Source organism: Bidens hawaiensis, unplaced genomic scaffold, assembly GCF_021521415.1.
Source record: "Bidens hawaiensis isolate Kalapana, Puna unplaced genomic scaffold, B.hawaiensis_p1.1 tig00017050_1, whole genome shotgun sequence".
NCBI classification, from domain to species: domain Eukaryota; kingdom Viridiplantae; phylum Streptophyta; class Magnoliopsida; order Asterales; family Asteraceae; genus Bidens; species Bidens hawaiensis.
In genome coordinates, this window is record NW_027492581.1 from 199,750 (window position 1) to 226,449 (window position 26,700).

Sequence of the window (26,700 nt, forward strand, 5' to 3'; positions counted from 1 at the left end):
CATACTCCATAGTTCGTATACAATTCCATGAACATTCATACACACCTAATACATGTCACAACATATAAAACAAATAAGAGATTAAATCCACATAATGCCAAATAAACTTTATGTTTTAGTAAACCCAAAATCAATTTACTTATATCAACACATACAAATCAAACATGTAAATTATAGTTGTTCACACACAAAAGTCCCTATGATGTTTACAATCAACATTGAAATTTTAGCAATTTGTGCACTTCTAGTTTTCCCAAACGACACAAATACCTACACTGTTAAAAAATCATTTAGGCAAAAATAAGTTTTAATATACATAAATATCCTCAAAAATGAAACCTACACATACATTTACCTACGCTCGTAGTTTTTAGGTTATACTATTAAGTAACATAATTACACATTTTTAAGTTTGCCATGCATAATCCTACACATAATCACACAAGAACTAATGCATGAACTAACATAGACCTACACAAAATACATATTACCTACACACTTTATTATGTTAAGTTACATAGTGCTACACAAAATGGGTACTGACCTACACATGAACTCACATAATCCTACACATGTATACACACATAATACATATTACTTTTAGATTTTACACAATGAACTTACATTATCATGCACAGTATATAGATTCTCTATAAAAACCGCACACGTTACAATGTAGAAAACCATATGCAGTGTAGGTAAAACTATACAGCCACGTTCAAGAAGAATTAGTTTAAGATATATCATGTAGTGCATATTAAAGTTAATTATAAGAAACAACGTAGGTCTTGCAATATGCTTTATTCTCTACAATTCTATCACTTTTCCTTATTGCTTGAATAACAAAATAATGAACTTACATAGGCCTATACAAAATAAAAATTACCTACACACCTTACTATGTGAACATACACAACCCTACAATCTACCAAAATCCAATCTCTCTATGAAATTTAGTTCAAAGAAGTCGAATTTTTAAATGGATCTATTATATGAACACTCTTATACCCAAATTCAAAGAAACTGGTGTTACAAAAAAAAACCCTAATTTTATCTCCAAATCAATAAATCAGTCAACTAAAATTATGTTCAAATTATGGATGTATGCATCTCAAATATCAAAGAACAAAATGCAGGCTTCACAACCTCTAATTAGGTTTAAAGACCATAATTAAACCATCAAAATTAACCAATTAAGAAATTATTGCAGGTTTCAAGATTCTAACTAAACAATTAAACTAATTAAATCGATCAAACTAACCTTCACGGTAACCCCGAAGTCCTTATAGCACCAAACTACAAACCCAAATTAAATTAGGGTTTAATATTAAAATGAGCTTTTTAAATACAAACGACACACCCTTCAGCAAACATGGAGTCAATTTTGACGAATCAGCGAACCAAAATCTAAATATTTTGTGCTAACATTGTTTGCTTGTGTGATTTACAGAAAGGAAGATGCTATTTTTAGGGATTTTGTTGACAATAATTAGCTTTCTTTATTTACATCTATAGGCAAATTACAAAAGTGTCCTTTTTGTTTAAAAGCATTAATAACCAGCTATAAATATTTACAAAAAAGGCCATAATTAATGTTGGCCATTGATCAATTTAATCAATGATTATAAATTATTTCTCGCACTTCTCACCCTAGTATGACTTCTCCACTAAACAGTCCCATATATATATATATATATATATATATATATAGGCAAAGTATAGAATGAAAACTCACTTGAGTTGTGAAAACCCGTGAAAACCCTATGTAACATCGTTTTTTTTTGTTTCATGTAATATATGTTGTTATATTTAATACAAAACATAGAAAAAATAAAAAAATGTTTTGCTATTTTTTTACATTTTTTTACTAATTTTTTTATATGTTTTCAGGAGAGAGAAAATATAAATTAACTTATATATTTTTTTATTAACTTTAATTGTGGACCACAAGATTTAATCTTTAATTAAAAACATATGGTTGAGAATGGGTTTCTAGAGTTTTCACAACTCATGTATATATATATATATAATTTTATATTAGATTTCGTTTTTAATTACATAAAATTTTTAATAAAAAAGACACAACATCTAATAAATAACTCCCCATATATATATATAGGGTAAAGATCCTAAAAGAACCATTGGCAAATTGAGAACTTTGAGAACCATTTTGGACCACTAAAAAAACCCTCTAAAAAATATATTTAAAAAATTATAAAACAAACAAAACCGGAAATTTTAAAAAGTAAAAAAAACCAAAATTCTTATATTTCATTCCGGTTTCATTAAAAAAAAAACCGAAATTTTTTTTCTTTTTAATTCGTATTATACCTATACACATATGTATACTTTCATTTAATCTTTAGTTACGTAATATACACATATGTACATTATCATTTACCTTAAATTATACATATGTGTATAGGAAAAAACATGTGTGTACATATTATACATATATGTATAATAAAAAAAAACCGATTTTTTTTCTTTTTAATTCGTATTATACCTATACACATATGTATACTTTCATTTAATCTCTAGTTATGTAATGTACACATATGTACATTATCATTTACCTTAAATTATACATATGTGTATAGGAAAAAACATGTGTGTACATATATGTACATATTATACATATATGTATATGTATAATTTAGCTAAACCGAGAATTTTTTTTTACGTTTTTTTTAGAAACCGGGATGATAAATAAGAACTTTGGTTTTTTTACTTTTTTTGTTTTGGTGTTTTTTTTTGTTTTATGATTTTTTTTATTTTTGGGTTTTTTGTGGTCCAAAATGGTTTTCATAGTTCTCAATTCCCAAAAAGTTCTCACATGATCCTGATCCTACACACACACATATATATATATATATGGGAGATTTCAAATGAGAACCCCTTTGAGTTTTAAGAACTCGAAAGAACTAAGTGTAACGATTTTTTTTTTACACATGCGTAATATTTTTAAGTTACATACACGTAAAAAAATTACAGAATTTTTTACGCACCGAGCCGACTTTTTACACATGTGTAACGGACGTAAAAGTTAGTGTAACCACTTACATCTTTATTCTCTTTCCTACTTTGATTTTTTTGCCATATTTAATCTCAACCACATATTCCAATCCACCTAATAAAATGTGTGGCCTAGAATAGAGTTTTTAAGTTCTTACAACTCAATATGGTTCTCAAAAGATTCCTCCCCTGTATACACACACACACACGAATGGATTCTTTACATTATATGGAGAAGTTGTAAATGAAAGAGAGATAAAATATTATTGTTAATGAGTAAATTTGGAAAAATATTGTATTTGTTCAAAGTGGTTTTGAGTGGATACGAGGGGAAAAGTAATGATAAAGGTATAAAAAAGGTCTTATTTAATTGAAAAAAATAGAAAATATTGTGATCTTTAATGTAATTATAGAGATATAGGGATGAGCGCTTTCATTACCAGCACTGAATCGGTACCAAGTTTTGAGTTTCCAATACCGTTATTTTCATAATTTTGCAAGAAATACCCGTATCGATATTGTATCGGTTGGTAGTTGGTACTGGTACCATCCCGAGCTCATCGCTAAGATAGAGAATTACCTGGTAGCAGTTTAGGCGCCGACTAATCTACAATTAATCGCTAGTCGCTACATCAACGACTTGTTGCTTATTAATCCCAATCTGCCCAAATTCAGTCAAAGACTCAAAATTGAAAATGTTATACATAAAATTTGAAATATATATGTATATTTGAAAATTTATACAGTTTATAAATTCTATTAGTATTAATCTCGAGTAATCGCTAGTACGTATCTCACCGTCTCACTGACGCACCAGGATTTCTATGACACTGACAAGCAGAAATGGTTCTAGTATGCTACTAACCAAAAAATAAAATAAAAAATTAAGTAAAGCAACAAATATGTGATCAGTATTATTATTATTATTATTATTATTATTATTATGATTTCATCAATTTCTTTCCTTTTTTAATTTTTATTACCAATTATTATTTTCGAAAAACATCCTCTCTCCTTCATTTCATCATCACCACCCGAAACCCAATCGAATCCGATCTCACTCCGCCGTATCACCGCTCCGTACCGCCGGCATCCATAATAATAATATTAATATCTCACCTCTTATAACTCTCCGTAAACCTAATTCCATATATATACATAAAGCGTTTAATTAGTTAGGGTTTTACCTCAACCTAGGGTTTCATTTCACAATTATAATATATACCGTAATTCAACCTCATGAATGCGAATCACTGATTAAATCTCCGATCTAGACTAGACACTAACGGCTTCCAATCGGCGAGAAATGGATGTCGATTCGTCCATGACGTCACCGCCTGACGTCAGCGCCTTTGCTCGTGTCCTCGAGAGTAACGGACCGGAGATGACGCCACCGGCCACGGCTGATGATGCTTCGTCTCCTCCGGCTCCTATGGCGTCGGCTCACTCGCCGGTGAGCGGGCCGAGGCACGCGCCGAATTACTCGGTGGTGAATGCGATACTGGAGAAGAAGGAGGACGGGCCGGGGCCGAGGTGTGGACATACGTTGACGGCTGTTGCTGCGGTTGGGGAGGAAGGGACGGCGAGTTATATGGGGCCTAGGCTTATATTGTTTGGTGGTGCGACGGCTCTCGAAGGGAATTCGGCGAATGCTGGGACGCCTATGTCGGCTGGAGGCGCGGGAATACGTATGTTTTTGGTGGAATTAATGCTTAATTGTGTTTGTTGAACCTTGGATATTGAATTAGTTTTGTTAGATATAGGTGTAGACTGCATTAGTTGAGTTCCATTGATTGCATCGGTGTTAATTAATTGAAGTGAATCAGAAGCCTAATTTATTCGAGACTTCAATTTCATTTTTCATGCTAGGCTACTATCTGTATTTAGCAATTAGCATTGTAGGTATTGTGCCAAAAAGCATAGATGTTGTTGACTTTGGAAACTACAAAGTTAAATTAGGAGGAAAGCATGTGATTTGCAGTTTTGCACATGTTTACAACTGGATTCAGGCTTTATATAGGTTTTTTGTACGGATAAAGAGGTTGCTTTTAGATAGTTAGATACTTAGTAACTTTTGACTTAAGATAAGAACTTTAGGATACGATTTTACTTTTCATTATTAGTGGCACATTCTTGCAGGCATGTGATTACTTTCAAGTGTTCTTAAAGCCTGATTTGATGTGTTTTTTGTATCACAGGTCTATCTGGCGCGACTGCTGACGTGCATTGCTATGATGTATTAACAAATAAATGGTCTAGGTTAGTGTTTTTTATAATAAGTTATTTTTTTCTTCATTTTATATTTATTTATTGCTCCAAATGAAATGAAATACTTTCCCAATCCAATATATAACCGAGGAATTTGCAGAATAACTCCCTTTGGAGAACCGCCTACACCAAGGGCGGCACACGTGGCAACTGCTGTGGGTACAATGGTCGTCATTCAGGTGTGCTAATTTGGAACTATAGCAACTCTATACGACTTTCTATTTTGCTGCTAAATTGTTTACATTTTAATTAAATGCTATTTACTCCAACAAAGGGTGGGATTGGTCCAGCTGGTCTGTCTGCCGAGGATCTTCATGTTCTTGACCTAACACAACAACGACCTCGATGGCATAGGTTTGAGTTTGAAACATTTTATTCCTTTGTTGTACATATCTGCATATCTTGATAGTGCCAGACTCCCAGTATTGCAAATATGCTTAATAAAATGTTTACTTTTGTAGAGTGGTGGTCCAAGGCCCAGGTCCAGGCCCACGATACGGGCATGTCATGGCTTTGGTGGGACAAAGATATCTGATGGCTATTGGTGGAAACGATGGTCAGCCTCTACCATGTTTTGCTTTAGCAGATAAGGTGTTATTGTTTGTTTTAAACATAATTAACGCATGCCATGCTTTATAAACAGGAAAGCGGCCTCTCGCTGATGTGTGGGCCCTGGATACAGCTGCAAAACCATATGAATGGCGGAAATTGGAACCAGAGGGAGAGGGTCCGCCACCATGCATGTACGCCTACTAATATTATTTTTTGCCAAATAAGATAATTTTATGAGAAATTGTTTTTATAATTTGTCTTTGACAATGATATCGTATATTTGTGCTTTCTTAAATTTATGGATTGTTAACAAAGATCTCTATGGCTGCCTGTATTTACTTCATCCTTCCTAAAGCAGTTGCTAAGCTATGCTTATTACTACATGATATAATAAGTATAAGTGCTGGATCTCCAAAATATATTTTATGATTCTAGTTTTCATTCCTGTTTCCATATTGTTTTTCCAAGATTTTTTTATTTTTTATTTACAACCAGGATAATTATGGTAATTTATCTTAGTGAATATGCTAAATAAACTCCACATTATCTATCTTTAAGTGAAAACACTAATTTAGAATTTTTTGGACTGCCATCTGTCTGATAAAGTTCGTCTCATTAAAGTTACCGAAATGATAAAGGTGCCACACTGGTGATCTCTTACATTATTATATGATATATGTAGTAAAGTTTGTCTCGATCAAGTTACAAAAAATGATATTTTCACAGGGATGCAATAGAAGACCTATTACATTTCTTGAAGTTTTGATAACTTTGTATTTGATTGGTCTCTTTGTTAAGCTTATATATTTCTATTAACCCGATGCTTAGCATTTTAGGCTATCTTTTACATTCCAATCTGACAAGTCAAGCTAATGTTTTTCCTTTTACCTATGTTTGCCTAATGGTTCTTATAATTTTTAGCTCTCTCATTGGATTCTTCCACTCTGTAGGTATGCTACTGCAAGTGCACGTTCTGATGGTCTTCTTTTGCTTTGTGGAGGCCGGGATGCAAATAGTGTGGTGAGCAATATGTTATAGTTGTACCCACATTTGTCTATGTAATTTCAAAGCAAGAATATTAAAACTATGAAATAGTGTGGTGAGCAATATGTTATAGTTGCACCCACATTTGTCTATGTAATTTCAAAGCAAGAATATTAAAACTATGAAACGTACTGAGAACCCTAATGACTTGGGTTTCAAAAAGTTAAAAGAACACTGTTAACAATTCGTTCAAGATCTTTCATTTTCTGGCAGAAGTGTTTTAATTGTTTATACTTTAATCATCCCATGAACCCTGTGGATTTTTATGCTTTTTGTAATGATTTTGTGTTAACCAAAGCTAATTGGTATTGTTTTCAATATCATACCTGCAGCCTTTGGCAAGTGCTTATGGACTTGCAAAACACAAAGATGGTAGATGGGAATGGGCCATCGCTCCTGGGGTTTCACCATCTCCTCGTTATCAACATGCAGCGGTTCGTTCTTTTTCGATACTAGTTATAGAACACACACTGACACACTAAAACTTACACTAACACACCCAAACAAACACACAGAGTGCTTAAAGGTGTTCATTTATTGTGTTTAGGTTTTTGTTAACGCTAGGCTCCATGTATCTGGTGGGGCACTTGGTGGTGGTCGCATGGTGGAGGACTCATCTAGTGTGGCAGGTATGATTTGGGTTTACTTTTGACCTCATTTATTGCAATCTAAGCAGTTAATGCAGACAAATATTGGATGCTAGTCAAGGACCGATATTTGAGATATCGGTTATCGTGGTGGGGTATCGGTGGGATATCAGTAATTTTAATATCATGTAGAATTCATATATATAGCAATTTAACACTAATAATTCATTATACCCTCTTACCAATAACAAATTAACCTTTCTGCGACTCGCAAAACACTAACATTAATTAAGACTTAAAATACTGATATCGGGAATGTTATCGGGAATATCAGTGATATATCGGTCCAATATCGCCAATATTATCGGTACCGATATTTTATCAAGGGACCGATAACCAAGATATATCTGTGATATTGACTGCATAGATTGCAATAATAAGGTTTATGTGTTAATCTTTCATTATGTCAGAATATTAAGCAATTTAAGCAACCAATATTTCTTTCTTTAGCTTTGAATTTCAAGTTGGCTCTTTATGATGACAAATTACTGGATCTTGACTAGGGGGGTGTTTGGCCTAGCTTTATTTTTTTTAGCTTATGCTTATATTTCAAATGAGCTTATATCTTATTTTCTATCATTTGATAAGCTCTTTTTATGTGTTTGGATTAGCTTATATTCTGCAAGTTGATAAGCTCTTTATAAGCGTTTGTGTTAGCTTTTTTTATTTAGCTTATGTTAGTAAAATGACCAAAAGGGGCATGGTTACATATTATCACATAACTTATATTTTATATGTATCTACTTTATTTTTATGAGTTATACCATCATTTTTGGATAAATTTATATCGAGAATGACGTAAAACTGCAAGGTTACATATCATCACATAACTTATATTTTATATGTATCTACTTTATTTTTATGAGTTATACCATCATTTTTGGATAAATTTATATCGAGAATGACGTAAAACTTCTACAAATATACATTAATATTCAATAAACATTCATTGAAAATTCGGGCCTACGCAATGCTTCGTTGAAAATCCCAACTGACTTGTAAACAAAAATATTGCGTGCTTGTTTCAACCCGTAATGCGTTGAAAGATCCGAACATAACATTTTTAATACCGGTACGTGAAGCCTAAAAACTTCATAACAACGTTTCGGATGACCATTAAGTATTTCTTGAATAAAGATGTTGCCACTTTAAATATGCATTAAACCACTCTCCACTAGTGTCAAGTTTGTTAAAAAGGCCCATGGATTATGCTTTTCACAGGTTAAAATGAACAATATTCATTAATTATGCATATTAATTACTAATTGATTTGTTAAAAATTAATAGGAGTGAGATGGAGTTAGATGGATTAAACCATTTCATTTGAGGGCCAATGAGTAACTTACACCCTTACACAAATAAGCTTAAAAACCAACTTCAAATAAGCTTCTTCAAATTAGCTTATTATAAGCTTATAAGCATAAGCTTAAAAACTAAACCAAACACCAAATTAAGCTTATTTTATAAAAAAAAGCTATAAGCATGGTTAAATAAGCTAGGCCAAACACCCCCTAGATACTGCAGGCTTATGCTACTTTATCAGGCTATAATTTAATAGTAAAACGAAACAGTAACAAACAAGTTGTCAAGACATAAATTAAAACATAGTAACATAATAAAAGGTTATTTGACATTAACTTAGATAAATTTAGGATTTATATGGAAAAATAGCTGATTTGGATTTGTATAAAGAATAGAATGTTGAGGATCTGCTACCGAGGGCTATTATAATTGCAATTTTACTTTTAGTTTTGTTTGTATATACTTGGTATGATCTTTTCAAATATTTCTCATTTCTTTTTTTTTTTGCATTTTCTTTTGTGTAGTTCTTGATACTGCAGCAGGAGTTTGGTGTGATACAAAATCTGTTGTAACCTCTCCAAGGACTGGCAGATACAGTGCTGATGCTGCCGGTGGAGATGCTGCGGTTGAATTAACAAGGCGATGTAGGCATGCAGCTGCTGCTGTAGGTGATCTAGTTTTCATATATGGTGGTCTACGCGGAGGTAATACATGATCTGCGTTAAAAGTTTTCTTGATACACTAATTCATATTTCCAAAAAGTAACCTGTGTCAGTCAGTTTATTTAATTTTGGTATTACGGTGCAATATTTACTGTTGCTTTTTAACTGCAGGGGTATTGTTAGATGATCTTTTAGTTGCTGAAGACCTGGCTGCTGCTGAAATGACATCAGCAGCATCACATGCAGCTGCTGCAGCTGCAGCCTCTAATGCCCAGGTAGGTGGGAGGCCTCCTGGACGGTATGGATTTGGTGATGACAGAATACGACAACCAAATTCTGAAACGGATGCTGACAGTGCAGTTGTACTCGGGGATCCTGTAGCTCCACCTGCAAATGGTGATATGTATACAGATGTCAGCACTGAGAATGCTATGCTCCCTGGGTCTAGGTAGTTAACCAATTTGAGTGGTTTTTTAACTGAAGGGCATACATAAGTTTGATATTGAGAACGCAATGATTAATATGCAGGCGATTAAGCAAAGGAGTTGAATACTTGGTTGAGGCATCAGCAGCAGAAGCTGAGGCTATTGCTAAAACCCTAGCTGCTGCAAAAGCACGTCAGTCAAATGGTGAGGTTGACCTGCCAGATAGGGACCGTGGAGCGGAAGCTACTCCTAGTGGGAAACAAATGATAAAACCTGAACCTGATGTAACGAATTCTGCTCCAGCTGGCATACGGTTGCATCACCGAGCTGTAAGTGTTATTATCCCAGATTCTCTGTTCTTTTTCCTATATTGAGTGTAAGTACAACATAATATCTGAATTTCATGGAATTACAGGTGGTAGTAGCTGCAGAGACTGGTGGAGCATTAGGTGGAATGGTGAGACAGCTGTCAATAGATCAGTTTGAAAATGAAGGCAGGAGGGTTAGTTACGGTACCCCAGAAAATGCAACTGCTGCAAGGAAGCTTCTAGATCGCCAAATGTCTATCAACAGTGTCCCCAAAAAGGTATAGAACATTCTACACATTTTGTTTCTGTAAATTTATGTATCTATTGTCTATGAAAAAAAATGGTTTCTCTCTTGCTATATTTTTAGGTGATTGCTCACCTATTGAAGCCTCGTGGGTGGAAGCCACCTGTTCGCAGGCAGTTTTCTCTGGATTGTAATGAGATAGCCGATCTTTGTGATAGTTCTGAAAGAATTTTTTCAAGCGAACCTAGTGTTCTACAACTTAGGGCCCCCATCAAGATATTTGGTGATTTGCATGGGCAGTTTGGAGATCTCATGAGACTTTTTGATGAGTATGGTTCACCATCAACGGCTGGAGACATAGCGTAAGAGATCCTTCTAGAAGATTCTTATTTTCTATTTTGTTGTTTTAGTCAATAAACTAGATTTATGGCCAAAGAACAGTATTTTTAGGACTTAGTCCAGACATGATTTGCTTGGCCTTTATGTCAATGGTTTATGTCACAGTGTCATTTTTCACTAATTTGTTCAATAATGTTTACTTTGATCTATATTTGCGAGTCATAGTGAGTCTTTTTTGGCAACTGTTCGCTTAGATCATAGCCTCCAACTTTTTGCCATTTGGCGTGCTAATTTTTATGCTTCAAACTTTCAGATATATCGATTACCTCTTCTTAGGAGATTATGTTGATCGAGGCCAACACAGTTTGGAGACCATTAGCCTTCTGTTGGCTCTAAAGGTACCATTGTGTCTCATTTTGCACCAGAAACTGATTTTAGTTTTGTAAAGAACATGATTTATATATGTTGCAACTGATGAAACTTTGTAGGTTGAGTATCCGCATAATGTTCATTTAATTCGTGGGAACCATGAAGCTGCAGATATTAATGCACTATTTGGCTTTCGAATCGAGTGTATAGAGCGAATGGTAACATCATGTTTTATCTAATTTGAATTTTGAGTTTGTTTTTTTAGTAGAGGTAGAAAAATGTAGGTAACAGCTTAAAATTGCTCGATTTTGCATGCTACAAAAGCAATAAGACCGTGACTGGTGGCCCAAAAATTTTTAATAACTCATTAGCGTGTCAAATATGATTATACATCAGTTCAGTAATAGTCATTTCATCTTAACAAAACGATTTAGGAGGGTTGTTGCAATTAAAAGTACATTTTGGGTGACTTTTGACCTGCTTGACTCATTAGAGATGCTATGTAACCTCAGTTTCCAATAATGATTATTTTAAACAGGGTGAGAGAGATGGAATCTGGGTATGGCACAGGATAAATAGATTATTCAACTGGTTGCCACTGGCTGCTTTAATCGAGAAAAAGATTATTTGTATGCATGGTGGTATCGGAAGGTCAATTAATCATATTGAGCAGATCGAAAACCTTCAACGACCAATCACAATGGAAGCTGGTTCAATTGTACTTATGGATTTATTATGGTCATTTCTCTGTCAATCTATTGCTCAACTGTGAATTTAACCGAATTTGTTAATACACGTTCTAACAATTATCTTTTTAAACAGGTCTGACCCAACAGAAAATGACAGTGTGGAAGGACTGCGACCAAATGCCAGAGGTCCTGGGTTAGTTACTTTTGGGGTGAGTATTGTTTCTTTCTAGTTATTATATTTGAAAAAGAAATGGTTTATAAACGATTTGCATATGCATGCTTTTGATAGCCTGATCGTGTGATGGAATTCTGCAACAACAATGATCTTCAACTGATTGTTCGTGCACATGAATGTGTAATGGATGGCTTTGAACGTTTTGCACAAGGACATTTGATTACTCTTTTCTCGGCCACTAATTATTGTGGTAATTTTTCGTTCAATTTTATTACACTAAGGTTTTGCCATATCTATTGATCTATATATTACTGAATAATACATCCCGGTGTACATGCAGGTACTGCAAATAATGCCGGTGCAATATTAGTGTTGGGTAGAGATCTTGTGGTAGTGCCAAAGCTCATTCATCCTCTACCACCAGCGATTTCATCACCCGAAACTTCACCCGAGCGCCATTTAGAAGACACATGGATGCAGGTACCTTTAAAAGGCCATTATTTTCATCATTTATTATGCAGATATTAGGGGTGTGCATAGATCGGTTTGGTCGGATTTGGCCCAAAACCTTAAGTCCATAACTATAACCGAGATGTCGGTTAATGGATACCATAATCATAATTCGTCTGTTATGGCGGTTTCAGTTATCAGTTTTGAAAGTTATAGTGGATCAGTTATGGGCCGGTTAACTCTGAATATGGGCCTAGCTAAAAGTAGCTCAAAACGATATAATTGCGCGTGAATATCATGGAATAAGTTATTTCACATTTGTATATATTAGTATAATATTATGATAGTATAAACAATACATATAATTGGATCGATTCGGTTTAGGTGGGTATGGAAACCGTCTTAACCATAATCGACACTATTGTTAGTTTTAGAAAATTAAACCAATCCACCGGTTTTTACGGTTGGGCTTTATCGGTTAATTTGTTTATGGGAAGGTTAGTTATATCGATGCTGACATATTTTTTAATGTGACTAGGAACTTAATGCCAACAGACCTCCAACACCAACAAGGGGCCGGCCGCAAGTTAGTAACGACCGTGGTTCTCTCGCATGGATGTAGTTGAAGTTTCATATCATATAATTTATTGAGAAAGAAAACTTGCTACGGTTTGTTCGTTCAAGAGTTTTTCAAGAATTTGTTCAACCGTATCATCCTCCCAACCTGACCCCACATAGTTAGTGAAAGGTGCTGAAAATGAAGATTTGAGATGGCGGAAAACACAGCAACGGCCGGTTAGCAATCCCTTTGTGCATTGGCAAGGGGGGAGGCTTTGCCGTTGGTGGTTTTTGTGTTTACATGATTTTTGTTTCTTTTGGTTAGGTGTATGATTTGTTTATTTTTGTTTTGGGTTTTGTTAAAAAGATAGAATGAGGTTGGTTATATATATGTTTGGAAAGAAGGTGATGATTGTATCATAGTGGAGGTGGTGTTGTGTTCTGTACAATGTAACATTTGCGTGAAGAAGACAAAAGACCAAAAAACCTCATTTGTTTTGCTGGTGTTAGATGTTCTCTCATCATTTGGGTTTGTTTTTATGTGTTTGTGTTCATGTTTTGAATTTGGTTTTTAGGTTAAGGTTTGTGTTTGTAGATCTGTCCATTTTAGACTGGAGACGATGGTGTATTTTTGCGGGCATTGATTAATTGGGTAAAGAATCGAACAACAGTTATCAACTATGATTGGAAATTTTTATTAAGGTCGACATGGTATATTTGTATTGGAGGGTATTTTCAAGAACTGGTTCCGGGTATGGTCGGGTCCAGGTAGGAATCGGTTTTAGGTATAGTTGGATATTTGAATGTGTTTTGACCGGTTCCACCGGGTTTTTTCCAGGTTTCGGGTAGGGTTGGGTTGGGTTTTGACCTGGTTTTTTTCAGGTTTTAACAGGGTGGGTTTGGGTTTTGACCGGGTTTTTTTCAGGTTTCGGGTAGGGTTGGGTTTCCGAGTACAGTTCCAGGGAGAAACCCAAAGCTTGGTCTGTACCCGCAGGTAGGGTCAGGTCCGGTTCCGGGTAGGAACCACTAGGTCGGGTCCGGACCGGTTTTTTTGTTCACCTCTAGTCGACATAGAGCAGATTACAAATGCGGCACAAATCGAAACAGTTTTAAGTAACAAGACTTTGTTAATAATATGTTCTTATCTTAGGAATTTGACTAAACAAAATGTTGCTGTTACTTGCATACTTTCTTAATCATCAGAGGTGGCTATTTTTTAGACCCATATACTTATGGCTGGACAGATTTGTGTTATGCCTTATTATCTCAAACATGCCACATAAAAAATCCAGCTAATCAAACAGGTTAAAAGATCATCAAAATTGTATTTTTAATGCATACAAGAGATGCTTCAAGCAGAAACCTATGACCCGAGATAAGACAAGACGGATGAAAAAGACAGTCAAATCATAGACAACAAACTTATTTGACAATTTTAAGATTCCCGTGTTTCTCTTTAAATAAACATCACATCATCAACAAAGTTATAACTAAAAAAAGATTGTTCTGGATACAATGTGCAAGAAATGAATTCAAGATTTGGTAGTTTAATAGCTTACAATGAATTTGTAGTGTAGATCAAGAAAGATTTAGCATTGGTGTAACTGGTTGCTAACAACTTCCCTGCACTTGTTGGCTGAGAAAATGCTAATTGGCCGTGTTCAAGAACCAAACCCGAGCAGAAACTTTTCCTGCATTCATGTTAAAAGTTTAGATCTTTAAACATACCCAAGTCGCAAGATAACTTTACAGGTGCCAGTTTTAACTCATTTAGGTCAAAAGAAAATAAGTTAAACCATCACGTTTCAACCTGCACGTTACTTTTTATAAAGAAGTTAACTTTTTGGAGAAAAAACGTTTGGGTCAAAGTCAAACCTACCCGACACACATTACTTTTTGTAACTGTCACATGAATTGTGTATATAAAGATTTTTACATTTTTGGAAAAAAGCGTTTGGGTCGATGTCAAACCTACCCAGCCTGTTTCAAAATGCACATTACTTTTTTGTAACTACCACATTAAGCATATATAAAAAAGTTAACTTTTTGGACAAAAAGTATGCGGGTCAAAGTCAAACCTACCCGACCCGTTTCAACCTTCACGTTACTTTTTGTTACTGTCCCATGAATTGTATATAAAGATTTTTACATTTTTGGAAAAAAGTGTTTGGGTCAAAGTCAAACCAACCCGATCCGTTTCAACCTGCACGTTACTTTCTGTAACTGCCACGTTAATTGTATAATAAAGTTAGCTTTTTGTATAAAAAGTGTTTGGGTCAAAATCAAAGTCAAACCAACCCAACCAAATCCGACCCATTTCAACCTGCACATGTAACTACCCGACCAGCCCATTTTAACACCTCTACAAGATGCTTTTGGGAGATCAACTCTACCTTGTGGCCTCAAGTAAATGAGTAGCAACATGCTTTCTTCGGTTGGATGGTGTGACCCAAATTGCACGGATGCCACATACAGCTGGCACGGCGTCTTTTTCACATATTATGGCTCCAAGAAGACCGTCTTCTGGTTTACTTTCCTTACTACTCGACGGGTTTTTTCGCATGACTTCTCTTTGAAAACTAATGCTACCGAATTGGAGGATGGTTGAAGTCAACTTTCCCTCTTTCGGCGTGGTAACTACATCAGATTTTTCATCTGAGTTTGAAATTAGTCGATACGCCTTTTTAATCGGCTCTGCAACAAGACAGCCAGCAACCCGACTGGAGGAGATAAAAAGATAGACCTACATGTAAGAAACCGAAAACGGTCAAAAAGTCAAACCAAGAATATGTTTTAAGAGAATTGTTGAAAACCTGAAATAGGCACCTTACAATCTTTATGAAAGATCCATCCATCACCAAGCTCCATCTCCATCATCTTAATAACCTCCTCAACCTGTCATCATAAGTTCATTTAAAAGAGTCATCATTAATAACAATATTCCGAATATTAGGCAAGCATTTCATCATTTAACAAATGTCTGTTGTACCTTTTTAACATGAGCAGGAGGATCATCATTCTGTACCAAAATAATGCGCCCATTTTCTAACGACTGCATATCTATAACTCTTTCGTTACGCCAGCCCTTAAAGTAATGATATCCATGAATGATTAATAAAGTAAAAGCAGTTGTGCTCAATAACCTAAACATAGTATTATACTGCTACTATTCGAAGATAAAAATGCAGTGTTGTAAAAATCATGATTAGGCGCCGATTAATGGTGATTAATAGGCTACTAATTCGATTTCACCTAATCAGCCACTAGTCAAAACCAATGAAAATCAGTCAGAATCAGTCAAAAATCAGTCAGATTTGGTCAAATTTTTTTATTTTTTACTATTTTTTAATACAAGTTATAATAATTCTTAATAAAAACAAGTAAGCAGGGTAGTGATTGCATCGAAACAGAAGGCAAGCGGGCAACAAGCTGCGCTGCTACCCCTTTTTGAAAAATCATACTTATTTTAAAAAAATATGTATAAATATATTTTTATATAATTCTGAACAAAACTACATAAGTAATTCCAATCCGATTAGTCCCGAGCGCCTAGCAAGTGAGTTATAAATGTGTACCTTGAATCCAATACCATGAGTGTAATTCTTGTGGTACTCTTTGTGAAGCTTGGTATCTTGTTCATCTCCAGGCACAAACTTCAATCCACAAGTTTTACAATTACGGAACATGAAATCAGATTGACCAAAATCCAGATGAAACTGTGCATACTTTCTTTTCTTGTTTAACACGGTTTTGGAATTCACTGCCACTAACTGTTCTCCCTTATCAAATTTGCTCTGATCAGCTCCTTCAAGTACACCATCATTCTCCCTGTATGCCAACCAATTTTGAAGTAATAACAAAAACCGCTCTTCGGGCTCCAAGAAAATCAAGTATAAAAGTTTATGAAATAATAAGCAGAACTGTAAACGACCCGAACTGAAAAAGGCCTTGTTCATGTTCGTTCGTTAAACTTTTGGCGGAACAACAAACTATACACAAACACCGAAAGGAACGAAATTTACTTGTTCGTGTTAGTTCATTTCTTGTTTGTGAAGTTCACGAACACAAAGGAATAAGCATAGAAATGTTTAATTTTACTTATATATAAATCACATAATACTCATATATATATATATATATATTATAGTTAATATTTTTGCTTTGTATACACGAACACAAACAAACAAGCACAAACAATGTTTTATTTTGATTCGGCTGACCGGAATGGTCAGTGTCAACGGTTCAGTCAGACTACCAAGTCTGTGTTCGCATATTTTTAATATTCATATTTAAATTTTGCGTATAAAGTAATCATATAAATATAATACTCATCATATATATATTTGTTTTGTAGTTAATAGTTTTGCTTAAATTTATATAATAACATTAGAAAAATTATTATTTATTAAAAAATAATACATATATATATATATAGGGAAGATTTCAATTAAGAACCCCTTTGAGTTTTAAGAACTCGAAAGAACTCAGTGTAACAATTTTTTTTTACACATGCGTAATATATGTAAGTTACATACACGTAAAAAAATTACAGAATTTTTTACGCACCGAGTCGACTTTTTACACATGTGTAACGGACGTAAAAGTTAGTGTAACCACTTACATATTTATTCTTTATCCTACTTTGACTTTTTTGCCATATTTAATCTCAACAACATATTCCAATCCATTTAATTAAATGTGTGGCCTAGAATTGAGTTCTTAAGTTCTTAAAACTTAACATGGTTCTCAAAATATCCCTCCTCTATATATATATATATATATGATACGATCCATCCTCCATGACCCAACTTAACCAACATTGCACCCACGTTTATTGTTTATTTCAACCATGTTTCCTATTCTCATGCATGCATATCTTTGTTATTTGTTTTCCAAATTGCACGTTCTCTTTTAACTTAAGTAAAGTAGTGGAGTAGTGGGTGTATTTTCATTTCATTTGCATTGTAGCCTATAAAAAGGCATTTCCATTTAGTAATGAAGAAGAAGAGAAAATTGTTCCAAATTACTTGTCTTGCTTTAATTTACATTCTTGTTATTTACTCGCTTATTTGGGAGACCGCCGATCTCGAATCCGGTTACTATCAATAATATATATATATATATATATATAAAACTTTAATAAAATAAACATAAACAAAAAAAAAAGAACATTAATGAACGAACATAACCGTTGATTTAATTAAACAAACAAACATAAACGGACTAATACGAAGAAGAATATACCTGTGGGTTTTGGGAGGTCTTCGCGTGTATATAATCGGAACGTCAGGTTCTCTGGTGAAGTCTTCTTCTGCATCTGTCAGATCTGCGGCTTCGTTTTGTAGTGCCGAAGAAGAATTAGAATTAGGTTTGAAGAATGAGTTGATCTTCGATTGCATTGCTTCAAATTCCAATTTCATTCATTGATTATATTATTCATTCAATTCAATCCAATCCAATCCAATCCAATCCAATCCAATCCAATTGTTGATGTGTTTCTCTTTTCCCGCCAAAGTATTAAAACCCTAATTTGGCCCTCTTGAGTTGAGTTAAAATAATGTAGGCTATTTTCAAAAGGATAAAAAATTAAAATATGTTTGGCAATTACAAAAAGCTTTCTTATTTTAGATTTTTTTAAAGGTTGAAAAACATTTTTCCAAAAGCCTGTTTTTTAAAAAAACCAACAAACCAATAAGCATTTTTCAAACTCAATCCCAAACATGCCCTAAAGTAAAGATGATGAGTGACTAAAGAAATGTTATTATAAGGTTTAGACTGGAGGGTAAAACTGTGAAATAAAAGTAATGTCGTAACCTTAACATCGAGGTGAATATATTTATATCGAAGTGTTTATAAACTATATATGTTTACAATTATACTTCCCATTTAACTTTGGTTTTAAATAGAAACCAAATATAACTTATATGGGAATTTTTTGAAAAAAAATGAATATTTAATATCGAGCACTCCCTTCCCCTTGCAACCTTTACACTATTCACTACGGTGACCATTTATAAATGTTGTAAAACTTGCTATTCACTATAGTGACCATTTGTAAGTGTTGTAAAACTTGCTAGGCGGCCGACCCCTTTATAGATAGTACTCAGCTTTTACTCGGACATGATAATAATAATAATCGTTTAAATATATAATTATAGTAAAATTCATATCTTAAAATCGTTAGCGAAAATATAATTTCATAATTTAACATGTTTAATAAGTTTTGTTATATTCATATACATAATATATATAATATATAATAAGTAAATAATTAAATTTATGAAAACGTTCAACGACAAGAACATTAATATTGGCGTTAGATTTTAATAAAATACTTGTTGGTTCATTATTAATAAGATATATATATATAGCATAAAATAATTATTGGATATTATGTATGTGTTAAGACAAACATAATTTATATCAAAATAAGCATAATTCATATGAAAGAAAAAACAAAATTCATGTTTTTTTGTTACTTTTAATTTTTATTAAAAAATTGGTGGCCTCGCTGACCTTGGAGTCTGAGTAATCCCAAGTACTCCGAATTTTAACCGAGTTGACTTTGACGAGTAATGATGGCCGAGTTAGGTAAAAGCAGCAAGGTTGATGTTCAAGGACTTTGAAATCAGACTTCAACAATACCGTCATTTATCACAACCGGTTGCAATGTGACACAAATTGACAAACATTTTAGTTAAAACAATTGGAAATCCTTTTTTTTTTGAGTTGCAACAAAACTTTAATATTTTTATATAATTAGTTTTATTTTTCATAAAAATTACAACTTTTAACCTTTTTAAAAAAATTTAACACTGTTTTATTTATTAAAAAATATTGAGTATTTTGATAATAAATGGTAGGGTTGTTATGGCTGATAGTCTAAAAAGTTCAACCCTTCAAAACCACTAAAATATTAAGAAACCACTTTATAATTAGCACAAGTTTAAAATGGTTCAACATAAGCTTTAAAAAAAATAGATTTTAAAACATATAAGTCATAAAACATCCTAAATATCATAAAGCAAAAAAACACCATAAACATGGTAAAAGCAGCATTTAGGTCCAAACATGAAACATGCAGGCAGCATCATCCTAACATTCGAATAACAGTTGGTTCCTAGAGCCAAAACATACCAACATCAACCTAAGATACCAGTTGTTCAGGCCAACTCCATGACAGGATGAAGAGGCCAGCAAACTTATGCACAAAACTACCATGTCTGAAAAACATTAGAACCACTCAACAGAAGAACATCGAGTTGCAAACATTTTCCTGCAGTTTGGGCAACTGAGGAACCGGCACAGCACCAGCTGACGAAACACCAGTACCACCATGGCTTGAAGACGTCTCGGAGTGGTCCTCAAACTTCATGAACTGCGACATCTGTGTAGCTGCCAAATGCGCATAGCAAATTGGAGCAACTGTTTACAACAAAACAGAATATCAGTAAGTGATAGTAAACTGCGTGCGGTGTTTAAAATACAGCAAGCTCAAGTCAGGGAAAGCTCGGTCTTAAACCACTGAAATATTGAGCTTGAGCTCGGCTTGGGTCACTTTCATAAAAATAACTAAATATAAATTTTAACCAAATACATAAGTTCAACCAAATAAAAATTTTGTTTTTAGCAACCTGCCAATAACAAGAATTGGGATTCGAGGGTATAAATCCCCCCCCCCCTTTTAATTTTTGTTAATGTTATAAAATTAAATTATAAAATATATTAAAAGTAAAATAATCCAAGCCAAACAGAGCCGACTACAGAGCGAGCCAGTCCGGCTCGTTGTAAACCAAGCTAAGCTCGCTTCCCCTCCAAGCCGCGAGCTTTTTGAACAGCCCTAAGCTCAGGTGCTAAAATAGAATACAACTTACCAACAGAGATTGCAGTGGTGCTCCTCTGGTAACTGTAATAATTAAAAGCAAGAAAATGAAAACAGGTTTAGAAGATACAATATACATAAAATCATATATACATACAATATAATATTATACAAGACAAACTTACACATAGGACAGCGAGTGCACAAGTTCCTGGAGATCATCCGGTGAGAATCCAATCTCATCATACAGAACATGATAATGTGTTGGCCTGGTCGTCCCCTGTTATTCATATATACCAAAGCATTTATCATTCAATTTCCAAAATGTAACTTTCCTAATCTTTATTACATAGAAATAAAAAAGCTTGGAATACTTACAATCATCCCTGCATGTGCGCACATGTAAAAATCATTGTTTCGGGGATGGCAAACCTTGTTGTCGATCACAGTACCTGTGAAAACGGAAGGCATATTAAGGACTTACCTTCAGATGATCAGATAACTGAAATTTAATTATAATGGTAAAAAAATATCAGGAGAATTACCAGGGGGGACATTATCAGGAGACCCTTGCTGGAAGAACTTTGTGTGGTGATTCTTCTGAGCAATTATCAGCAGAAACTTTGGGCACCATTTATCATCTAGGAACTTGCACGCCTGCACCATTTGAATGAATATAAAAAAGGTTCCATCTTGATTTAAGAACTTAAATGCTGGACAAACCTCAATGATCTGGTCTAGTTCAATATTGAGAACTTGGCTAAATTGCGATTCACTCACACCATCCCTACAAAATTAAGCACAAAATAACTAAATTGATTTCACTAATGTCTAAAAAATAATGCAACCACAAGGCAGCATTTAAACTTTATCTGCCATTTGTCAAGTATAAACTCAAAATATGATTGGCAGAACCTTTATAGAAGATATGTAAATCAATAACCAAAAGCATTTCTGCTTGTTTGTAATCCGGTTATAAGAAAATAATATCTATAAGCATCAGTAATTTCAGTTGTTAAAATGTTCATGAGAACCAAAATCATAATGTCACATACATTAACACTGTTAAGTGTTAAAACATGAGTATTAACAAAGCTATTTAATAATCAAAGAATTTACCTGAAGATAATAATCTGGTCAGGCTTTCGCTTACCAGAGCTCATATAGAAGTCCAGCAGAACCTCCCTGTAATAAAGAAAATATTTTATCGGTAACCAAGACACACTTTACAAAATATATCAACAAAAAATATTATTTAAAACCAAAAAAAGGTGACCCACTTCATTATGCCAGCATCCTCTCTATCAGAAACCTTCTTGAACAGAGAGTCAACCATTTCAACTTTTGGAGACTGGGTGCGAACAGAAGCTCTATAGCGCGAGATCGATGGCCATTGGCGTGAACTAACAACCTGCATATGTGATAAAAGCAGTAAAATTCATGCACCGAATTTTAAAGAAAATACTTATAAACAAAAACAATCAGTAAGTTACCGCTGCAATTGAGGGCACATCAGATTGACCAGGCTGACCATGAGACACGTCCATTCCAAGAATGAGTGTTGGTGACGAGGACACAATTGGAATAGAGTGATTATGCTCAACAACTAACATAGAGTTCAATCCTCCCAGCTGCATGCAAGTACAGATCAAATATTCCTTTCGAAAACTCATTTTTTCCTCTTAATAAACAGACTAAATATTACAAATTGTTACTTTTGCGTTTATCTTCAGCAAAACATTCGTCAAATATTGATCATTGACTCTCGTCGGAGCAATGCATTGGGTCACAATACCAAAGTCTGCAAGGCACTTCTTCTTCCAAGGACCTATAGAGTTGCATAACAGCATTTTCTTCAGTAAAAAAATCATTTATAAAAAAACATAAAACATAATATTAAAGTGTAAATAAGGAGTAGAAACTGGCCATAGAGATCAGAATTCTTCCTCTCAGGTAACAAGCAAAGGAGAAACTGAGGAGCTCCAGGAAGTTTAGACTGAATGAAGTCAAACATTTTCTCTACTCTAACAACAGGTGGGGCCCGCCTATTTTGAGGGCTTTCCTCAAACACATCAAAAGGCTCATCGATTTTCTACAAATTAGAAAGGAAAAGGCATAAAAGCAAGTTAATCGAATGTGTTGGCTAAGCCAGACAAAAGGATTCAAACAGAAAGATCAAAATTAAAACATACAATTCCTTTCATGCCTCCACATTTAATCAGATCCCTCACAAGAGCACGGATGTCGCAACGAGCCGAAAAGTTGGCAACAGCCCACTTTTCAATTTTTGTAGGATCAACTAGTTTCTATTTGAACAAACAAAAACGTCTTCAGTTAATTGCATAATTAAGAGAACCATAAAACAATTTAAACAATCACCTTGTTGTTAAAGTTCCATCTCCCGTTCCTTGTGAAGAAATCTTCACCATTGCCTGCTTTAAGCTGAGATTGAACAAAAGACACATCAATCTATCATACTAAGAAAAACTAAAAAAATTACAAGGTCAAATAAATAAAATAATAAAACATAAACATTATACCTTTGGTGCTTGTAGAATACGGCCATCAACTTGTGTAAAGTCTCTGCTTATTTTGATGCCACAGGATCTCAACAACGGCTCATTGTCATACTTGTTGTCACTCAGAGCCTGAAAATACACAAAGTAAGCATCTTTTAAAAACCAAAATTTACTCAATATCACATTTAAGTTGAGCCATACCTCAGACAAAACTCTCATTCTTTCTTGAGGTTTTTGCCTAGATTTCTCCACCAAAGAGGCTCGCTGCAATGTGTTGAGTGATTTCGTGTAGCGTTGCAGAGAGACCAATGTACAGAACTACAAAAAAAAACAAATAGTTAGAAAAGGATTAACAAAAAACAATCAACAACTTTAAACAAATGAAGTCACATTATTGTACCTCGATAGGAAGAAATATTGGCTTTTTTGGCTTCCCAACATTAATACATGGTAAGTCTCCAGAATATTGCAAGTTCATTTTGCGATAATTCACGAAATAATCGTACACAGTAACCTCCATTGTCTCAAATTCACCATTCTCATCTTTTGTCTTTTGCCTCAGTGAAAACCTACAAAAAGTTAATCTTTACTTGAACCCATGTTCTTGTGTTATATAATCAGCAAACACAAATGAGGAAAAACATACAGCTGCTGATTGCATGGCTTCTCACTTAATCCAGTTATCTTGTACTCGGTGTTAGTCTCATTGTTTTTAACCCTAAGGTTCTTTAGGGTGCGCTTTGCCTGTCAACAGTAAGCTTTATAGTTAGATAAATGCAAAATAGCACACGAAACTGGAATTGGAATTGTTTATTACCTTTGCCCAGTCAACGGAATAGGGATCCTTGACATTTTGGTTAACAATCAGAAAATCAACCACCGGTCCAGGTTGGATAATCATGGTAGTTGACACATCTGATGATCAAGGAATAACTGTTAGTGTCAAATCATGATCATGTGTTATAATTTAAATGTTTGATAGGAAAGCTGAATCAGCAAGATTTACCGATGTTTAGGGATAGACCACCCTGAGATGTACGGAAACTTGAATGGAACCCACGGCACCCAAGCACACCACCTCCGACATCAGCAAAATTCTTCACATCATTATGGAAAAATGATTGGCGAACAAGCAAGCAGCCCCTGGTTTTAGATTAGAAAATGTGACAAAAAGAAAATTAATTAGTCCAATATAAGTTAATTGTATACAGAGTCATTGACTAAAACCTGTTTAGAAATACACTATTCATTGATCAACGACATCTGTTTTCCACTTATAAATAAGTTGTTCTGTGTAAAACAAGTTAACATTTAGTTCAAACTAGTTGTACATATTTTGAGTCAATAGTCACACTCAACATGCATCTTTAATACATAAACCCTTCTAAATCAGTTTAGTCAAAATTCACATTATTAATGCAAGCCTTTTATCATGTTTTAACACACTATATTCATCTCTCTAAATAAAAAAAACAGTCATCTTGGCATGACCCATAGAGGAAATTCCCAACAGTCATCTTGGCATGACCCATAGAGAAAATTCTCAGTAATAATCCCAACCCGTCCAACAAGAGCCAGTATTGTCACTTCTATTCAGGTTTAAACTTACTGTTTGGCTGCATGTTGCCTTAAGATGATATCAAGCACCCTCAAGGCTTCTTGTGAGTTTTCAGATTCCTGACCTCTTAAAGCTTGTGCTATAGCCTGCATTGGGATTTTAGCAGCAAAACTCAACTCCACTTTAAAAGTTTTTGATTGATACGAGCGGCGAACTCTTTTCTTGTCAGCATCATTATCAGGGCTAGCATTTCCATTGTTCCTGAAATTTCAAACACATAACAGTCAAAACCAATAACAGATTATTCAAACTAAAACTGCATTCGCAATGTTTGTGAACATTCAAAATGTACCTACTGGAATTCATACTATCAAGTACAACAGTGAACTCGAGTTTATTCCTCAGAAGTGCACCAACAGTAAACAAACTCTTCTCTCCATCATAAGCAAATTCTTTTCCATCAAGTTCAGATTTGTAAGTTTCATGAACTTTATCAAGCACTTTTCGGCCCACACCTTTCCCATCTATAGGACGACCATCTTCATAGAAAAGTGCCACCTGTTTGGTAAAAGAAATTTACCAAATTTAATCCTTAAACCAAGTAAAATATGATCTAAATAACAATAGCCAAATATTATTTAGGCCGTGCTCGATGTAAAAAGAAAATACTTTTTATCATCAGTCAATGCTAGTCAACTCTAAATAAATTTCCAATAGTTGATCAGATTAATCAAACTAACAGAAAATTGAAACTATGGTTACTGGTTTCAACCAAAGTGACTAGAATAATGCTGATTGCCAAAACTATGATCCCTGAATCAAGTAATAACAAGACCCTTAGATACAAAGAGAACGAAAAGCGTACACTGTAGTGGAAAAAGTATCCATCAACATTAGAAACATGGACTTTGAAGTGATTGGTCAAAATCTGGGCTTTTTGCCCTTTGCTGGCAAGTCCCCGACGAGCCATAGGGACTCGCATGACCTTCTTCTTGGCTTCCGGCTCAGCCTTAATTGGAACGACATCTTCAGGAACAGGGGGCGGTGGCGGCAAAGATTCTGTAGGACCACCATTTCCTCCTCCTGAATCCATACTAGATTACTATAAAGCAACAAAAGAAAATAAAAATAATAAGTCAACTAACAAAACTGCAATGCAATACCATGTAGACGACAATTAGAAAAATACAAACACAATAGCAAATCAACATAGAATGATCGTTTTGTCAGCTGAAACAGATATTTCATCCTTTAAAGAAGTCAAAACAGCACAGTTAATATTTGTTAATGGTAGTTTTCAATTGTAAACTTGATTATAAAACATATGTATGAAAATCTAATCTTCTCTCTTTAACAAAATTGAAAATTTCAATGTTAAATGGATAATAACCCAAAGTTATATTAAATATCTTGAAACAATTTTGAGGAAGCACAATTAGCAGAGCAATATAAATAACTGTCGAATATATTTGTAAAATCATGAAACTAAATGTGATCCTGCTCATCTAATCCGTCAATATCATGAAAAAGGAAGGTAAAGATACACATGATCTAAAAACGCTTTCAGAATCATCAAATAACACAGCAAATACTTAATGATGGAACATAACCAGTAACTTATATGATAAAACAACCACAAACTGAAGCCAAAATCCACAAAAATACATCAAATAAACTAATAACTGAAAGATAACCAGTAACTTATATGATAAACAATCACAAACAGAAGCCAAAATCCACATAAACACATCAAA

At 34.2% G+C, this 26,700-nt stretch overlaps 3 protein-coding genes across 3 annotated transcripts; 1 reads left to right on the forward strand and 2 right to left on the reverse strand.

The window, feature by feature from the left end:
• The first annotated feature begins 4,464 nt into the window (after positions 1-4,464).
• LOC143552930 (serine/threonine-protein phosphatase BSL3) lies at positions 4,465-13,262 on the forward strand. Its single transcript, XM_077043035.1, has 21 exons — positions 4,465-4,703; positions 5,214-5,274; positions 5,384-5,462; positions 5,558-5,637; positions 5,745-5,839; positions 5,927-6,026; positions 6,786-6,855; positions 7,212-7,313; positions 7,427-7,508; positions 9,353-9,532; positions 9,662-9,938; positions 10,019-10,244; positions 10,331-10,501; positions 10,591-10,829; positions 11,120-11,204; positions 11,295-11,393; positions 11,714-11,913; positions 11,998-12,073; positions 12,154-12,289; positions 12,380-12,519; positions 13,028-13,262. Exons 1-21 carry the CDS (start codon positions 4,607-4,609, stop codon positions 13,109-13,111), a joined length of 2,679 nt encoding a protein of 892 aa, XP_076899150.1. The 5' UTR covers positions 4,465-4,606; the 3' UTR covers positions 13,112-13,262.
• A 1,299-nt stretch (positions 13,263-14,561) lies between these two features.
• On the reverse strand, positions 14,562-17,003 carry LOC143552916 (protein CHROMOSOME TRANSMISSION FIDELITY 7-like). Its single transcript, XM_077043023.1, has 5 exons — positions 16,623-17,003; positions 16,037-16,132; positions 15,874-15,942; positions 15,441-15,790; positions 14,562-14,738 (listed from the first exon to the last, which is right to left on the reverse strand). Exons 1-5 carry the CDS (start codon positions 17,001-17,003, stop codon positions 14,603-14,605), a joined length of 1,032 nt encoding a protein of 343 aa, XP_076899138.1. The 3' UTR covers positions 14,562-14,602.
• A 3,125-nt stretch (positions 17,004-20,128) lies between these two features.
• LOC143552931 (protein argonaute 4A-like) lies at positions 20,129-26,039 on the reverse strand. The gene is made up of 22 exons (XM_077043036.1): positions 25,812-26,039; positions 25,299-25,504; positions 24,998-25,207; positions 24,395-24,531; positions 24,206-24,303; positions 24,035-24,132; positions 23,789-23,957; positions 23,590-23,706; positions 23,410-23,517; positions 23,249-23,311; positions 23,062-23,175; positions 22,796-22,961; positions 22,585-22,697; positions 22,363-22,500; positions 22,150-22,280; positions 21,989-22,054; positions 21,593-21,656; positions 21,415-21,526; positions 21,248-21,321; positions 21,055-21,149; positions 20,922-20,953; positions 20,129-20,472 (listed from the first exon to the last, which is right to left on the reverse strand). Exons 1-22 carry the CDS (start codon positions 26,037-26,039, stop codon positions 20,291-20,293), a joined length of 2,721 nt encoding a protein of 906 aa, XP_076899151.1. The 3' UTR covers positions 20,129-20,290.
• Positions 26,040-26,700: the final 661 nt, after the last annotated feature.

Coding starts and splice junctions, on each gene's coding strand:
- LOC143552916 (XM_077043023.1), bottom strand. CDS start 17,003: ATGAACAAGGCCTTTTTCAGTTCGGGTCGTTTACAGTTCTGCTTATTA. Junction 16,133..16,622: donor CTCATGGTATTGGATTCAAG/GTACACATTTAT, acceptor CATTACTTTAAG/GGCTGGCGTAACGAAAGAGT. Junction 15,943..16,036: donor CTCCTGCTCATGTTAAAAAG/GTACAACAGACA, acceptor TTATGATGACAG/GTTGAGGAGGTTATTAAGAT.
- LOC143552931 (XM_077043036.1), bottom strand. CDS start 26,039: ATGGATTCAGGAGGAGGAAATGGTGGTCCTACAGAATCTTTGCCGCCA. Junction 25,505..25,811: donor GATACTTTTTCCACTACAGT/GTACGCTTTTCG, acceptor TTTACCAAACAG/GTGGCACTTTTCTATGAAGA. Junction 22,962..23,061: donor GTGGAGGCATGAAAGGAATT/GTATGTTTTAAT, acceptor TCTAATTTGTAG/AAAATCGATGAGCCTTTTGA.
- LOC143552930 (XM_077043035.1), top strand. CDS start 4,607: ATGGGGCCTAGGCTTATATTGTTTGGTGGTGCGACGGCTCTCGAAGGG. Junction 7,314..7,426: donor CTCGTTATCAACATGCAGCG/GTTCGTTCTTTT, acceptor TATTGTGTTTAG/GTTTTTGTTAACGCTAGGCT. Junction 12,290..12,379: donor CTCGGCCACTAATTATTGTG/GTAATTTTTCGT, acceptor GTGTACATGCAG/GTACTGCAAATAATGCCGGT.